This window comes from Myxine glutinosa, chromosome 8 (genome assembly GCF_964187855.1).
Source record: "Myxine glutinosa chromosome 8, kmMyxGlut1.1, whole genome shotgun sequence".
Classification (NCBI taxonomy): domain Eukaryota; kingdom Metazoa; phylum Chordata; class Myxini; order Myxiniformes; family Myxinidae; genus Myxine; species Myxine glutinosa.
The window spans coordinates 50,993,811-51,011,314 of NC_136268.1; the positions used below are offsets into that span (position 1 = coordinate 50,993,811).

Consider the following 17,504-nt stretch of genomic DNA (forward strand, 5'->3'; position numbering starts at 1 on the left):
CCTTGAGAGAGGGGTCGGACGTAGCTGGCTTTCGATCCGACTGACTGTTGGACTTCTTCATAGAACGTTGATCGTCTCTTGTACCTCAGAGGCACCTGTGCACCCTCTTCCCTGCAGATGCTCTCATACCGGACCCATACTTTCCCCAAGTCGTATACATGACCCTGGGACAATCCTCTGGTTAAGTCCATACATAGCCTGCCCATGCACCAGTCTCTGTCTGCTCTTTGTGATGTTGATGTTGCTTTCTGCCTTTTGCATCTTCGCTCAAAAGCAACCCAGCAAGGTAGATGGTAGCATCCCTCGGCTGCAATCAAGTCACTAACCCCTGCCAGTCGTGTCCTCATTACCAGATCCTATTTGGCATATTCAGTTATTTCTGTTAACTTCCCCAGCGTGGTCACTCTGTGAAGTGGTACCTTGCTTTGCTGCTGGCAAAAGATGCATTTCTTCCAGTCAACAGCAGGTAAGGAGCTGCGTCGTGTTGGTTGTAATGCAGTACTGCTGGAAGGGCCTGCCTGAACATCAGTACTGGTACTAGATGGCAGACGTTGTTTTCTCAGTCTGGAGAGCTTGGAGTCCGATGTAAATACACTGTAGCATGTCTTGTGCCACTTGACTTCTAATCCTTCAAAGTCTGATTCAGATAGTGCCTCGAGTCTTTCTATGATGTCCACGTTGCTTCTATCACACAGTTTTCTCCGCTCCGCTGCAACCACTTTAGCTCTCTTTTTCCCTTGAGATGACCCTGTGTGAAGGTCAGCAACTGGCGTAGTGTTCTCACAGAAAAAGCATGATGCAGATTCTGTGACTCTCTGTCCACTTTTCCGCTTGATTATGGCCACTGGTTCCATCGCGTCAACCAGGGCTCAACTGCAAAGGCAGGATGCTGAAAAAAGGAAGCAAAGCAAATATTAATTACTTTACACAACACATTTGACAAACATTTTGAGACAATATTTTCTTTCACATTTTTTCATACAAAATTATGTGATACCTTTGTACAATTAAAGTATAAATTCACGATTATTTATTTATAATTATTTATTTATAATGATATCACTGTGTTTATCTTCAGGTCTGACAAAGAACACCACTTTTTCACAAGCTTTCCACACACCCCAAGCATTCAACATGGATGCCTGTTACTACACACAACAGAAAATGCTGTCAAAACATAAGTGAGAAAATATCCATTTTTTTCCTATTTTATGGGGTCAATTGACCTAGAAATTGACCTTGAAGGTCAAAAACCAGGGTTGCATCCAACCACTTATTTGTTCCCAACCTACAGGTAATTGATGCAATGCAGATGCCTGTTTCTACATTCAACAGAAAGTTATTGTAATATAAAATATAGGCTCGAAAATACCCATTTTTAGCACTTTTTGGTCGATTTGACCTTGAAAAGTACCTTCAAGGTCAACATTGAGGGTGGAATCGACTCACATATTCTTCTACATCCTACGGGCAATTGATCTAATACGGTTATAAATTTCTAAGTGCAACAGAAACTGTTGTGAAAAATAGGCTAACGATATACCCATTTTTGCATGTTTTTGGTCCTTTTGACCTTGAAAATGACCTTCAAGGTCAAAATCCAGGGTGGCATCCACCCACATAATTTTCCACACACCCCAACCAAGTGATCCAGCATGGATGCCTGCTTTTAACAGAAAATGCCATCCAAAGTCTTTTTTAGAGCACTTTTTCATAAATAGCTGGTCTACTATTAAAATAAAAAAACCTTGTCGTTCTACTCTGCCAGTATAAACAAGCGTTACGCCTAGGTCCCCCGTCGGGGAAATGATGTGAGTTGACAGAGTGGAAGACGCAGAAAACATGCTATGATATGATATTTAGCTCACAAGGTTCAGACATACATGGGAGCGGCCATCTTGGATTTTGATGTGGCGATCCAATTTTCAATAGCGATCTTCCTTATGCCTAGATACACCCACACACCAGATTAGAAGTTGGTACTTCGCTTATTTTTCAAGATATTCTGCTTACAAGGTTCAGACATACATGGCGGCGGCCATCTTGGATTTTGACGTGGCGACCCAATTTTCAAAAGCGTTCTTCCTTATCCGTAGATACACCCACACACCAGATTAGAAGTTAGTAGTTCGTTTATTTTTCAAGATATTTCGCTCACAAGGTTCAGACATATATATGGTGGCGGCCATATTGGATTTTGACGTGGCGAACCAATTTTCAATAGCGTTCTTCCGTATGCCTAGATACAACCACACACCAGATTAGAAGTTGGTACTTCGCTTATTTTTCAAGATATTCTGCTCACAAGGTTCAGACATACATGGCGGTGGCCATCTTGGATTTTGACTTGGCGACCCAATTTTCAATAGGGTTCTTCCTTATGCCTAGATACACCCACTCACCAGATTAGAAGTTGGTACTTCGCTTATTTTTCAAGATATTCAGCTCACAAGGTTCAGACATACATGGCATCAGACATACATGGCGGCGGCCATCTTGGATTTTGACATGGGTTGCACCCACACACCAAATTCGAATGCGGTCCTTCGCTTACGCACGCACACACGCACGTACGCACGCACGGACGGACGGACAGACGGACGGAGGGGAAAACCATAGTCCCCCTTTCGCTCCGCGGTGCGACGGGGGACAAAAAAATTAATATTGGACTGCCACACCATGTGCCGTCATGGTGCCTCAGAACAGATAAAACCTTAGATTCGGTGGGAGGCTCGGAGTGGGTTCTGCACTCATGTGTAAAAAAAACCCCAAAAATAAATAAATAAAAACATACATGGAAAGTGTAACGAGAACCGCTCGCTGCATATACACGAACACTCAAAGTATGAAGGGAAACCGTTTCCGATTCCTACATAAGTTCTAGTACTCATGGATATTCATGAACAATCCATCCTTCGAGTTCCTGAACAAATTCAGATTCAATGATTGAATTACTACAATCAACCTATTTTGTTTCGGAGTAAATTACAAAAGGATTTTTTGTTTTTTGATTTTTTGTATACAAGATCGAGGCTCGTTTAATAGCTAGCACATCAAACACATATTAGCATATGAAACAGAAAAAACAGAAATGGACACATAAAATAATAAAGGGAGAGGGAGACATGAGGGGGAAGCACACAAGCACAACAGTAGAGAACAGGGACATTGGGAGATCTGTGGGAGGGAGAGGGCTGGGGTGGGGGGAGGGAAGGGGTACATGGTACAAAACAAATTGACACTACAAGGAATTTCAGGAATATAGTCGGGGATTGAAAGATGAAGATTTGGGGTGTATTAACGGGAGTAGAAAAGGTTTTGGATGGGGGAAGATAAGAGATGGTGGTGAACAGCGGTTTTAAAGACCTGGAGGGAAGAGTGGGATTGAAGAGCGTGTGGGAGTTTGTTCCAGAGGCGGGAAAAAAAGACGAATGAAAGAGTGAAGGTGAATAGAAAGTCTTGATTTTGGCAGTTTCACCAGAAGAGGGTTGCTGGCAGTTCTTGTGCATCCTGCAGGAATATTTGGGGGACACAGCACAGACAGAGCTGGGGGAGCGAGGCCAGAGGGGAGTCGGTAGAAGACAGAAACACCACCAACCTGCCTGCGGTGAGAGAGTGAAAAGCCCTCAGAATCGGCTTCATCGCGGGAGATTCCAATGATCCTGAAAGCTTTGGTTTCTACAGCGTGAAGCCGAGCTTGGTGTGAGGGCAGGAGCACCAGCCCAGAGTGGAGAGCAGTATTCCATTGAGCTACGGATGAAAGCCTTGCATGTGGTGAGGAGCTCAGGTGTGCCAAGGAAGGACTTCGCACGACGGAGGATGCCCAGTCGGCGACTGGCTTTGGAGGCCAGCTTGGAAATGTGGTTTTCCCAGGAAAGATCATCGCAGATAGTGAGATCCAAAAGCTTGAGTGACAGAACTTCTTGGAGAGGACTGTTGAGAAAGTAGATGGGAGGGTTGTCCAGTCGGTCTTTTTGGAGAGACATAGTGGGAGTGTGAGATTTGTCAGGATTGAAAGACATGTTCCACTTGATTGACCAGTTTGTGATTTCGTCCAGCTCTGCAGTGAGTGAAGATGGTTAGGGTTGTTAGATATCCACTTTAACAAGCAAAACTTGCAAACATTTGTTGAGTAAGTGATGTCACTTTAAGTTGACAAGACCACGGGTTACATCTCCATCACGTCAAAATTAATAACGAAAAGACAAATAAAATATATTTTACAATTGAAACAAAGGTTCCCTCCCCCCCAGCCCTCCAAACATGCAGGGGGCAGATGATCAGTATACATGAGCACCTGAAATCCCAAACTTTCCAGGGCCCTTGGGTGGGCCCCGTACCCCACACCTTGACAGCTTTGCACTCGCAGCATTGAGGTGTGTGTGCACCTTGTTCCCTTCATTTCTGGAAACCCCCTTTCAAAAAATCCTGGATCCGGCCCTGGAGTACGATACAAAGTCGATACATATATACACATTTGCTCCATTATATATAGATTCGTTGGGTGTCACCAGCGGGTGAGTAGAATTAAAATATATATAGATTTATATATATACATATACAGTATTAACTTTTTTCTTTTTCTTCAGGCATTACTCCACAGACATTATTGCATTAAAACAAAAACCTACTCATTCATCTTCTTCTTCCTTTATAATAACTAGCGGAGTACCTGCCCTACGGCAAACCTTCTTCCAAGTGTGCAATACATTTTTCTACCATCGGATATTTTTTGCTGACACAACTACTTTGACTTGGATTTCTTGCCGATTTCCTTTGGTAATAATGCTCTTGATGATTTCTGTTCAACTTAGGTGTCCTTGGTTTTTGAGGCATCTCAATTTTCCAGAAAAAAAAAACCCATCAACCGTCACCCGAGCTAACAATGCCCACAACCAACCCACACTCCTCTTCCCCTCCCCTCCACCATCCCCCATAAGCTATCAACCGAGCTAACAATACCCATGACTGCCCACACCCCTCACCCCACTCCACCACCCCTCACACTCCCCCATCAACCATTGCCCTAGCTAACAATACCCAAAACAACCCCACTCCGCCTTCCCCCCACAATCCCCCTTCAACCATAACCCATAACAACCCCACACACCTCACCCCACTCCACCACCCCTCGAAATCCCCTATCAACCATCACCCTAGCTAACAATACCCATAACAACCCCACTCCACCACCTCTCACAACCGTCGCCCGAACTGACAATACCCCACGACCAACCCACACGTCCCACACCTTCCCCTCTTCATCATCGCCGATCAGTTTCAGAATCCGAACTCGCAATGCGCCATTTCTCCATGTACCGTCAACGGCAGGATCATGGCGAGTTCACGATGTGATGTCATTGGCAATCTCGAAAATCGACAGTCTAGGGTTTTTTCGGCACTTTGTGATTTAATTGGCAAAAATTAATTGGCAAAAAAAAAAATTCCCTTCAAATTGGACCATCTATATAATAATAGCGTAAGGACTCGACTTTGTTATCCCTTTTACGCCACAACCAGTGACCCGATGCCCACGGCACTAATGGATTTACGATCTACGAACCGCGCTCTTTGTTTATCATGTACAACCATACTCGAAAAATCTGAATTAGCCGACGTTGGGGCCCAAAAGCATCCGATTAACTGCCGATACGACGCCATCTTACGACACCATCGTATTGGCGTCTGCTGGGCGAAGGCGAAGCAAGCCGTCCGCTGATTGCACAGGCGAAGGCGAAAGCAAGCCGTCCACTGAGTGGACAATCCATAGCATGCATTTGTGCCGGTGTCGGCGATCGTTGTTCATATACGCACTCTTCATTCTCATCTTTCTTCCTAACTCTTACTCGGACAAGCAAATCCCCTATGCCATCCATAATGGTACACTCTATCCATACACCACATCCTCCCTTCCGTGGATGTTCCACGGGTTTCGGCTAGTCTATATAATAATAGCGTAAGGACTCGACTTTGTTATCCCTTTTACGCCGCACCCAGTGACCCGATGCCCACAGCACTAATGGATTTACGATCTACGAACCGCGCTCTTTGTTTATCACGTACAGGCATACTCGAAAAATCTGAATTAGCCGACGTTGGGGCCCAAAAGCATCCGATTAACTGCCGATACGACGCCATCTTACGACGCCATCGTATTGGCGTCTGCTGGGCGAAGGCGAAGCAAGCCGTCCGCTGATTGGACAGTCGAAGGCGACAGCAAGCCGTCCACTGAGTGGACAATCCCAGAGTGGTGCTATGCCGATTCCTATTACGAATCCATTCATTTTTCAAAAGTATGTCGTAGCGTTGTCATTTAAGTAGATTGCAATAAATACGTTGTTCATATACGCACTCTTCATTCTCATCTTTTTCCTAACTCTTACTCGGACAAGCAAATCCCCTATGCCATTCATAATGGTACACTCTATCCATACACCACATCCTCCCTTCCGTGGATGTTTCACAGGTTTCGGCTAGTAATTAATGGTGCCCAATGGTTTTTTTTTTTTGAGAAAAAAAAAAACAATTGCATTTGGTTCCCCTTTAAAGGTAATTAATTAATAGACGTACATAATTAAAGGACACAAAAAGCATGCTTCACACACACACATACACGCACACACGAACATACTCTCCACATTCACTACGCTCAAGCATTAAATGAATTTATCCAAGGGGATCAGGAAATGGATGAATGGTTCACAGAAGGTAACACCTTCCTCATCCCAAAATCTGAAGAGACCTAAATACCCCACAAATACCAGCTAATAACCTGTCTACCAACAACATACAAACTTTTAACAGGAATCACAGACACAATGTACCACCACCTAACATAACAAGGAGGCCAAGAGGTGGGGTCTTTTCATTCTTTGGAGTTTTTGGGGACTTTAAGGATCTTTGGGGACTTTAGAATCCATTGGGCCTTTGGATATTTAAGGGCGTTAGGGGTATTTTGGGTCTTCAATGATCTTTGGGATATTTTGGATCTTTGGGGTCTTTTGTGTCCTCTGGGTGTTTTGGGTTTTTTGGGTCCTCTGGTTCTTTGGAGTCTCTTGGGTCTTTGGAATATTTTCAGTCTTTGGGGTATTTTGGGTCTTTGGATGATATATATATATATATATATATATATATATATATATATATATATATATATATATATATATATATATATATATATATATATATATATATATATATATATATTTTTGTATACAAGATCGAGGCTCGTGAAAGAGCAAACATTAATCACACAGAAAGACAAACCGACACATAAAACATATAACATGGGTAGCGGTAGACAAGATGGGGTGAGAGGGGGAGGAACACAAACACAACTGAGAGCAGGGACATCGAGAGATCTGTGGGAGGGAGAGGGCTTTGGGGGGGGGGAGGCATGGGAAGGGGGGGGTGGGAGAGGTATAAAACATATGGACACTGCCAGGACTTCCAGGAAAGAAGTTGGAATTTCAAACAAGGTGGATCTGGGGTGAATTAGTGGGGGTAGAAAAGATCAAGGTTTTGGATGGGGAAAGATAAGAGATGGTGGTGAACAGCTGTTTTAAAGACCTGGAGGGGGGAGTGGGATTGAAGGGAGTGTGGGAGTTTGCTCCAGAGGCGGGAGAAAAGAGGAATGAAAGAGTGAAGGTGAGCAGAGAGCCGAGATTTCGGCAGTTTAACCATCAGAGGGTTGCTGGCAGATCTTGTGCGACCTGTAGGAATATTTGGGGGACAAACACTGATCTGTATATACTACTGGATAGCGGGTCGGGCTCTTGAGCTGAAGTCAGCGCCCAGCCACTGGACGCCATGTTGCCACTCGCATAACTTTTTTGTCAACACGCTCCGCTAACGTATTATGAAATGCCGGCTTGTGCTGCTATTAATTGCACAAAGAGACAAATACGAGGATGTGGAAAGACATTTCATCTGTAAGTACTGAAAATTAACATTTATTTGAGAATGTTTTATTTAAAAAACGTTGAATTTGAATGTTAAATTATGATGTTTGCACAACCGCGATCTGGATTCAAGTTTCAACTACTGAACTTCAGAACTAGTTTGACTCAACCGCAGAGTGCGCAAAGTCACTGAGCCGGGACATATTTCATCAATATGCGGTCCCTCAGGGCTAAGTTTGACCCAAAGTCTTTATCTATATATAGTTATCGAGGACGAGTATAAATAGCATGGTCCCGTCTAATAATGTGTACCCTGGATGATTCAACGTTGCAAAACTCAATGCAGTTAAACTTTGAAACCAATAACTGATTCTGTATAAGTACATGGTAATTGAGTGTTTATATGGCTAGTATGTTGAGCCTTACATATTGAATATGTTGTAAATTGTTGCTTCGAGTTGTACTTTCATGACTATCGGCTAATTTCTTGAAAATATTTTTTTCAGATTTCCATTCAGTCGTCCAGATGTTCTCCAGAAATGGGTTGTGAATGTGAAACGTGACAAATGGAAACCTTCAAAGAAGTCTGTCCTTTGCTCAGACCACTTTGATGACTCGTTTTGACAGGACAGGTCAGACCACAAGACTCAGAGAAAATTCCCTGCCAACCATATTTGATTTTCCGACCCACCTGCAGAAGGTACATAATACAAGAGTTTCATGTTGTGGTGGAGTAACTGAGATATAAATAGTGTCATGTAGCTGTCACTGCCAGCAGTGATTTTCACACTTGTCTACTTACATGCCAATTGATGTGTCAAATATATAAATTTTGCAAACATATCAACATCAGCAACTTATCAATACTTTTCCACCATCTCTTTTCTCAAGAACATCCCAAATAAATAATCTTGTATAATTTCTTCGTTCATAATTAATTCTGATCTATTATTCTGATGGATTTCCAGGATGAAAGGAAGCGAAAGCCACCCAAACCACGGTCTTTCCCGCAAGAAGCACTGGTCAATCTGCAAGAGCCACTGGACAACACACCCAGTACATCAATCATCACCAGCCCATCAAAGCTCGCAGCAACGACTGGTGCTGATCACACATATGCTGTAACTGCCAGTCCACGGAGTGTGAAACGTAAACTGGACTCTGTGCATGACAATCTTTGTAGCGTCAAGAAAAAGCTCAAATTGACACAGCAGAAATCACGTCGCTGCCAGAGGAAAGTCAAATCTTTGACCACAGTTGTTCAAGCACTTCGTGATGAGCAGCTGCTCTCTGAGAATGGAGCTGACCACTTCTGAAGCGTTCTGCATTCAAGATGTGCTCTTGCCTCTCATTAAATTTGTTCACCTTATGCTTGTGACTAACAAGTGATTTCAAATAGTGTATTGACTGTATTCTCTTCTTTGTGTTTGTTGTTTGCAACTGGGAGACAATGGAGCACTGACAGGCTGCTCTTTTTGGCTCCTTCAAATGTCAGCATTTTGTGCTTTTTGTATCCTGTGCATCATCGCATTTTGTCACCATATCATCTGAATATGTGGATTAATTTTACTTCAAATGTGGATTATATTGTAGGATAATTGTTTAGATCTGGATTGTTTCTTTGTGCAAATTTGTTCTGTGAAAGAATACTGGGAAGCAACAATGAGTCTTGAGTGAACTGAATGGATAATGCTTGCTTGGTGGTGTGACAGTACTCCGGCTAATCCTCTGGTTGTTCACTGCAGTGTTCGGTCAGGCATGTCGGCTGTGGTGCTGTCTAGTCTAGGGATTACCTGCTTGCTGTGAAACAACATGTGGCGGTGACTTTTGGTGGTCGTGCCTTCTCCAACGTGGCACCCACACTGTGGAACCATTCCCAGAGGAAGTCGGGCATACCTCCTACATCAGTATCTGAGCGAAATGAAATGTGTGGGACTTTAGGCCACATTTCTGCAATCTGTGTGCCAAACCGGGCCAGAGAACTGTCAGGGTAATGAGATGAAGTGTGAAACATACCCACGACAGAGGGTGTCGAAACCCTGACCTGGCGGTCGCCAATCAAACGCATTACCACAAGAACAAACTGAAGACACTTGTTCAATGATGATTTTGGTGACAAAATGTTTGTTTCTTTTGTTGAGCCTCTTTGAAAAGGGCACACTACATATGTCGGTCAATATTATTATTATTAATTGAGGCTTTGTAATAAAAGGTGCCTTTTTATTCCAACTTTAAGCTTTTTATGTTTCATTTGTCTTTCAGAAGACTTTGTTTGTTGTCAACTGATAAATTCTTGACATAGAATGAGTAAATGACCCAACATTGAAACCATCACATATAGACATCCTGGAGAAAGTATTCCGTGAGAACAGCGTTGACCACAATGCCCTTAAATTGTGGACTAATTTATTGGATCAAGGATGATAAAATCTTTGAAAAATTAGTAAATTTTAATAATAATGCTTTATTCTCAAGCAATTTGGATTATACACTAAATTCATACTTAAATCGAGAATTATTTGAGAAAAACACAAACATGGACAAGAAATTTGCGTTGAAATTGTGAGGAAGGTTGGCAAAAAAATCAATCAGAATTGAGTTTTCGAGCTGCTAACCTGGAACATACAAATAAACATTAATTTGAAGAATTACATTGAGAGTTAAGAACAATAAAACGAAAGGATATTACAAGAGAACATTGGCGTGCCAAATACATAAACATATACATTGTCTGTCAATCATTGAGTTTGGAAAATGACACTTTGTATATATTTACAAAGTATAATTCTGAAAATTTTGCACATATAATCTAGGTTTCTTTCTAAAACAGCTTGTTGAGTGACTTTCAGTTGCGATGTTACGAGGTAGTTCATTCCACAGTTGTGCAAACGCCAGGAACTGACACAGGCCGCGCCTCCTTGTGCGAGTGGCAAGATGGCCGCCGCTGTCGCGCGCCGGCTTCACAGCTTTGTACAAGCCTATTGGCCGATGCTCTATCCAGTAGTATATACAGATCAGTGGGGACAAAGCACAGAGAGAGCTGGGGGAGCAAGGCTGGAGAGGAGTCGGTAGAAGACAGAAAGACCACCTACCTGTCTGCGGTGAGTGAGTGAAAGGCTCTCGTAGATAGCTTCATCACGGGAGATTCCAATGATTCTGAAAGCTTTGGTTTCAACAGCGTGAAGCTGAGCTAGGTGTGAGGCAGGAGCACCGGCCCATAGGGGAGAACAGTATTCCATTGAGCTGCGGATGAAAGCCTTGTATGTGGTGAGGAGCTCAGGTGTGCCGAGGAAGGACTTCGCACGACGGAGGATGCCCAGTCGGCGACTGGCTTTGGAGGCCAGCTTGGAAATGTGGTTTTCGCAAGAAAGATCATGACAGATAGTGAGACCCAAAAGCTTGAGCGACAGAACTTCTTGGAGAGGATTGTTGAGAAAGTAGATGGGAGGTTTGTCCAGTCGATCTTTTCGGAGAGACATAGTAAGAGTGTGAGATTTGTCAGGATTGAAAGACATGTTCCACTTGTTTGACCAGTCTGTGATTTTGTCCAGGTCTTCAGAGAGTGAGGAGGCTGCAGACTGCCGATCTGAGGGAAGAGGAATGGAGCGGCAGAGAGTGGAGTCATCAGCAAAGAGATAGAGAGGATTTTCCAGAGAGTCGGAGAGATCATTGATAAAGACCAGAAAAAGCACAGGGCCCAGAACACTGCCTTGGGGAACTCCAGCCTGAACAGGAAGGGGAGATGAGAGAAATCCATTCAGGGCCACACGTTGGCTACGACCAGAGAGGAAGTCCGCAAGCCATGCATGGAGATTTCCATGGATACCATAGGAGGACAGTTTGGTGAGCAGAGCTGGGTGCCAGAACGTATCGAAGGCACGTGATACGTCAAGGGCGACGGCTCTGATTTCCTGTTTGGCATTGAGGACCTCCATCCATTGTTGAGACAGCAGAAGCAGCATGTCCAGAGTAGAAAGACCTGGTCTGAATCCAAATTGATGATCGGAGATCAAGCCATTGGAGAAGAGGAAGGATTTGATATCCGAAGCAGTGATGGATTCCATGACTTTGGTGATAATTGGGAGCAGGCTGATTGGTCTGTAGTTGCAAGGATCTGTTTTTGCACCTTTTTTGTGTAAAGCGGTAATGTTTGCTGATTTCCAGGATGCTGGCAGATGACCTTGAGCAAAAGAGAGGGTGAAAAGAACAGAGAGATGGTGAGATAGAGCGGCAGAGCAGGATTTTAGGACCCGTGGGCTGATGCCGTCTGGTCCAGTTGCAGAATCAGAGTCGAGGTTTGACAAAAACTCCTCCACCTCGTCAGGAGAGAAGGACACAGAGTCCAGAAGCAGTTGGGTTCGACTGGGTAAGGTGGGAACAGAGAGAGATGGGCTTGGGACACAAGATTTTGAGGCAAACACAGAGTTGAGGCATTCGGCTTTGTCACGTGCGGTGTCAACTGTGTAGCCATTTGAGGTAAGGGAGGGGATGGAGGGGGAACAAACACCAGAAACGGATTTGACCAGACGCCACCAGGATTTGGAGGAAGGAGACAGGTTTGAGAGTTAATTCTTCAGTGTGGAGAGATTGTGCTTCCTGGCACTCCTGAGGGTAGACACACACTTGTTCCGAGCTTGGTGGAAGGAACTGAGATTGCCTTCAGTTGGATTAGCCTTCCAAGAGGCAAAGGCAAGTTGTTTCAGGGCAACTTCCTCACCACAAGATTCAGTGTACCATGGACGGGAGGAAGGGTAAGACAACTGAAGAGGAGATGGGATAAATCTGTGCATGAGAGAGAGCAGTTTGCTTTGGAAGAATTCCCAGGAAGAATTGATGTCAGAGGCAGTGGAGATGGGAGACCAGTCCAGATGATTGATGGCTGCTTGAAGACCGTGCCAGTCGGCCTGAGTGAAATGCCAGACTCGGTGACGCTGAGGAGGCTCTCTGAGAATGGCCAGAGAGATGTCCACTTTAACAAGCACATGATCAGAAGAACCGATTGGGGCAGAAGAAGAGCAGCAGACATTAGCAGGGAAGTTTGTCATAACCAAGTCTATAAGAGAAGATACACCATTGGCTGAGATCCGGGTCTGGAAATTGACAGATTGTGTCAATCCCAGTGAGTCACAGAAGTCCTTTGCTGAGGTGCCATGGCTGGTGAGAGATGAACCCACACCCAGCCAGCTGGCATGATGACAGTTGAAGTCGCCACATATGAGGAAGAGAGAGTTGGGATGAGTGGATAGAAGTTGGTCCATGTTGTCAGACAGTGAAATGTAAATGGAGTCATCACTGTTTAGAGGACGGTACAGAACACATATGAACAAAAGGTGGGAGCGGAGAGGAAGCCGTAGCCAGAGGTACTCCTGGGTGTGAGGTGGAGAGAGGGCAGTGCAAGGAGAGTGAGGAAGAGAGTTTTTGATAAAGATAGCCACCCCACCACCAGGACGAGGCTCAGGTCTATCATACCGGAGGAGGGAGTAACCAGGAAGAGATATTAAGGAATCAGAGACATCTTGAAGGAGGAAAGTTTCTGTTAAGCAGATCAAGTCTGGATTGTCAGAAGCAACCTGTATGGAGAGATCAGTCAGGTTTGAGCGAAGGCCCTGGATGTTTGAGGTCCATACCGTTAATGAAGAGAGAGGGGGAGCATCGGGTACAGGACAGGGGAGGGGAGAGGTAGGGTAAGATGAAGGATGAGAGGGGGAGGTAGGGAGAGCAGTTGATAGTGTGTCAGAGATTACAGAAGAGTTACAAGAAAGGGAAGGATGAGGAGAACGAAAGGTTTGATGGTGAAGGGATGAGGCACAGTGAGGGGTTGTTTGAGGGGGGGGGGGGGGGGGGGGGAGAGGAAAGTAGAAGGGGAGGAGGCAGCTTTGAGGAGGAGGAGGGGGGAGGGAGAATTGGAGAGGAATGGTATGGTAGGAGATTTGAATGGGAGGGGTTGGGGGGGGGGGGTTGAAGGGGAGGAGTGAGGGGGGAGTTTAGGAGGGGAGGGGCAAGGGGGGAGTTTAGGAGTGGAGGGGCAAGGGGGGGTTTAGGAGTGGATGGGCAAGGGGGGAGTTTAGGAGGGGAGGGGCAAGGGGGGGGGGATTTGGAGGGGAGGGGCAAGAGGGGAGTTTAGAAAGTGGATGATTAATGAAAGACGAACATTGATAACAAATTAGGTTTGTTGTGATTTTCAAGTCAGCAATCCGATTAAGAACGATGGAGGAGGGATGGAATGAATGTGAATTTAGAGCATGCAGTGATTTAGAGTTATAAGGGATTGAATATATTTTTTTTGAAGTGGAATGAGTTGGAGAGGAAATTGAAAAAAGCCTTTTAAATATGAAGAAAAACAGCGTGTTGTAAAATACCACTGAATAAAACACTGAAGGGGAAAGATTAAACATATTTAAATAATATTTAAACAGAACCGTGAACAATCTTAAATGCACAAAATTCCAATGGGGGGAGGGCCGAGAGGGACCACCATGAGTCACGTGAACAGGCCAAAAGGTGGATGGCAAGGAGATAATGGGGGTGGGCGAACAGCACACCTGGACAGAAGTACAGGATGAGACAACAGCACACATGAGACAACAGCAACAGCACTTTTAGGGTGTTCGGGGTCTTTTGGGTCTTCAATGATCTTTGGGATATTTTGGGTCTTTTGGGTCCTCTGGGTACTTTAGGTCAAGTATTTCAGGTTACATTTGTGGGTGGAGTCAAGTCAGCTGTCCAACCAATGGGTGAAGAGCAGACATACATACTGTTGCGGTTTTGAGTTTGTACAGTGAGTTTAATAAAGGCTAAAATTTGCCCCTCATAGTTAGTCACACAAGCAACATGTAGCCTCGCGATAGTATAGTTATGTCTTGGTATTTGTGAGCTTAGTTCCTTTTCCATTGTTAGTTCTGCGTTGAGTAGAGCCAAGAGAATAGGCCCTACTGCCACCGATAATCCTACGTCCGTAGCCTCAATCTCTTTTGCGTTAACGATGGTTCATTATTGGGCGAGTTAACACGAGGCAGGCAGAGGAGGACCGGGGCGGAGTCGAGGGCGGAGCGGCAGAAGCGCTGACGGTAAGCACGAGCCGCCAATCAGAGCTGATGTGGTCCTGACCACCTGGCACTAAACCAGCTGGCGGCGGCGTGGCGTCACAGGGCGTGGTGAGAGGGTTCGAGAGAGTGCCAGAAGGTTCAGGGGCGTAGCTATAAAACCCGCTGCGCGAAAGCCCTTGACAGGACTTGCGTTGAAAAGGGTTGGTAAAAGGACTCACAGATCAACGGAGGACGTGAAGCAGAGGATTTGCATGAGGACTCGCGTTGAAAAGGGTTGATAACAGGACTTGCATGGGGGAACTTGCATGAGGAAGAGGATCGTTATAAAGAACTTGCACGAGAACTCGCGTGCACTAAACCAGCTCAGAGGATCGAGAAAGAGGAGTTGGCCGTGTGTGAGAACTGTACAGATACGCGGGCGCAGCCAGACGCGCATAAGCCGATATACAGTGCATTTGAGACGCGCGAGAGAGAACGGCTGAGTAATCGCCAGCCGCGCTAAAAGTCCCGCCCTTTGCCGTTCCACCCCATCATCTGCCTTGTTCGGGAGACGCGCTATGAGTCCCTGCCTTCGCCTGCCACCATCTTCGCGGGACGTGCCGGGGCTGTGGAGAGCCGGACGGGACCGTCTCTGGATGACCACAGACGCGTTGGGGAACATCTACCCATCTGGAATTCCCTGTGTGAGTGCGAGACGGGCCCGTTGTCTAGGCTTTAGTTAAGACTGTCTAAGGCTACTCTGTGTCTCTGTATCCCTGAACATTGTATGTACGTGTGGGAATAATTTAAACCTTTGTTCTTCCTTTTCCTGATTCGATCGTTCCTGTGATTTCCTCATTGACTAAGCGTGGCACGAGTACAACCACTCTAATCGGGTTCCAACATCTAGGTAACTGCGCGGACCACGTGTGCGCAATCCGCTCAGCGTACTCACATCACACGTGGTTCATGCGAGGCTTGTTTCCTCGCTCCCAGGGCAGCGCGGGGAATTAGGTACGAGCGAGAAGTGGTCCCGAGACCCTACTCCGCGTTTGTCCAGAAGGGACATTGCAAGTCTCGGTTCCGCCAAGCCCAGCAAGACCAAGGGGCCTAATCCCCCCTTGGTAGGGGGTAAAGGAGGGCGGCGTAGAACCGCAACAATACATACAAACACTTGCTCCATTATATGTAGATGATGAGTCTCATATAGATTATATTCAGAAAACGCTTGCTATTTTCAATACTTTTTCAGTCTACATTTCCATTTTATTCATATAACAGTAATACATCGCCCTAACAAACAGTATTTCTGATTATACGCCACCTTTTAAAGTATCACAAAGCAGGACGCTGTGCAATACGTGCAATGTAGGTGAGAAAAGGATAAGAACAAAAAAGCAGCTGATATTTCAGTAATTTATACCCACGATTTTTAAAGGGTGAAAGTTAATTTTTATTTATTTTCTCTTAACCCTTTGAGTACGGGATTTTTTTTTGGATAAAAATACCCCCGGTACGGGATTAATTTGGCATTTTGGTACGGGAATGCAACCACGTACTGACGATCTATTTATAGGTATAGTCGATGACGTGTAATAACGTCATCCATACACAAAACTTTTTCGCGGGTTGCGGCACTGGACGTCATCCGTACTCGAAGGGTTAAAACATGTCGGCCAAAGCACAATAACACATATTTATTACGCAAGCAAAAATGGTAGAATTTTGGTACGGGGATGCAACCACGTACTGACGATCTATTTATAGGTATAGTCGATGACGTGTAATAACGTCATCCATACACAAAACTTTTTCGCGGGTTGTGGCACTGGACGTCATCCGTACTCGAAGGGTTAAAACATGTCGGCCAAAGCACAATAACACATATTTATTATGCAAGCAAAAATGGTAGAATTCCCCTCTTACTCTCTGCACTGTATTCTCCATACATGAGGGGTGGCAGACTGATGCGACATGGTGCTTCGTGGAGGGGAGGACGTACGTGACCTCAAAAATTCCTCATGTGCATACATAAATCTATATCTATAAGATTAGTATTCCCATCAGCGAAGCGACGTGTCTTATATTCTTGTCAATTTGAAGATTTCTTCCAGGATGACAGTGCCCCATCCTGAGAGCACATGTGGTCACACAATGGTTTGATTCGCATGACATTGTTACAATCCATATGTCATGGCCTTCTCAGTCACCAGATCTTAACCCAATAGAAGCATTGATGGGATATTCTGGAACAACACCCGAGACAGCATTTTCCACCTCCATCAAACAGGTGAGGCGATTGACTTTCTCATGAAAGAATGGTGTCGCATCCCTCCTGCAGAATTCTAGACACTGGTGAACTAAATGCCACGGTGCATACAGATGGCACGCGGTGGCCTAACCCATAGTAAGTGACTTTACATTGGTGTTTCCATTTTTTTTTTGTACACTACCTGCATATGCCTCACCCAAATTGTGCTGTTTGCAAAACTTCTCCCCTTTCCTGCTTCTCCTTCTCAAGCTGTAGCTTTTTTGCTCTGTTTGCAGCTGTTGGGAAGTTTCTGGAACAGATCAAGAA

General features: G+C 45.0%; 2 protein-coding genes across 4 annotated transcripts in view; one reads left to right on the plus strand and one right to left on the minus strand.

The window, feature by feature from the left end:
• Positions 1 to 10,130, plus strand: part of LOC137432489 (THAP domain-containing protein 2) — a 35,612-nt gene extending 25,482 nt beyond the window's left edge. For both annotated transcript variants that reach the window (XM_078783285.1, XM_078783286.1), the window contains 2 exons: positions 8,408 to 8,601; positions 8,870 to 10,130. In XM_078783285.1, coding sequence (XP_078639411.1) covers positions 8,512 to 8,601; positions 8,870 to 9,217 — 438 coding nt within the window. In that variant the 5' untranslated portion in view covers positions 8,408 to 8,511 and the 3' untranslated portion in view covers positions 9,218 to 10,130. The remainder of the gene's footprint in view (positions 1 to 8,407; positions 8,602 to 8,869) is intronic.
• NUFIP1 (nuclear FMR1 interacting protein 1) overlaps positions 1 to 17,504 on the minus strand; it is a 60,294-nt gene that overhangs the window by 19,852 nt on the left and 22,938 nt on the right. For both annotated transcript variants that reach the window (XM_078783284.1, XM_078783283.1), the window contains one exon: positions 17,395 to 17,487. In XM_078783284.1, the coding sequence (XP_078639410.1) occupies positions 17,395 to 17,487 (93 nt within the window). The remainder of the gene's footprint in view (positions 1 to 17,394; positions 17,488 to 17,504) is intronic.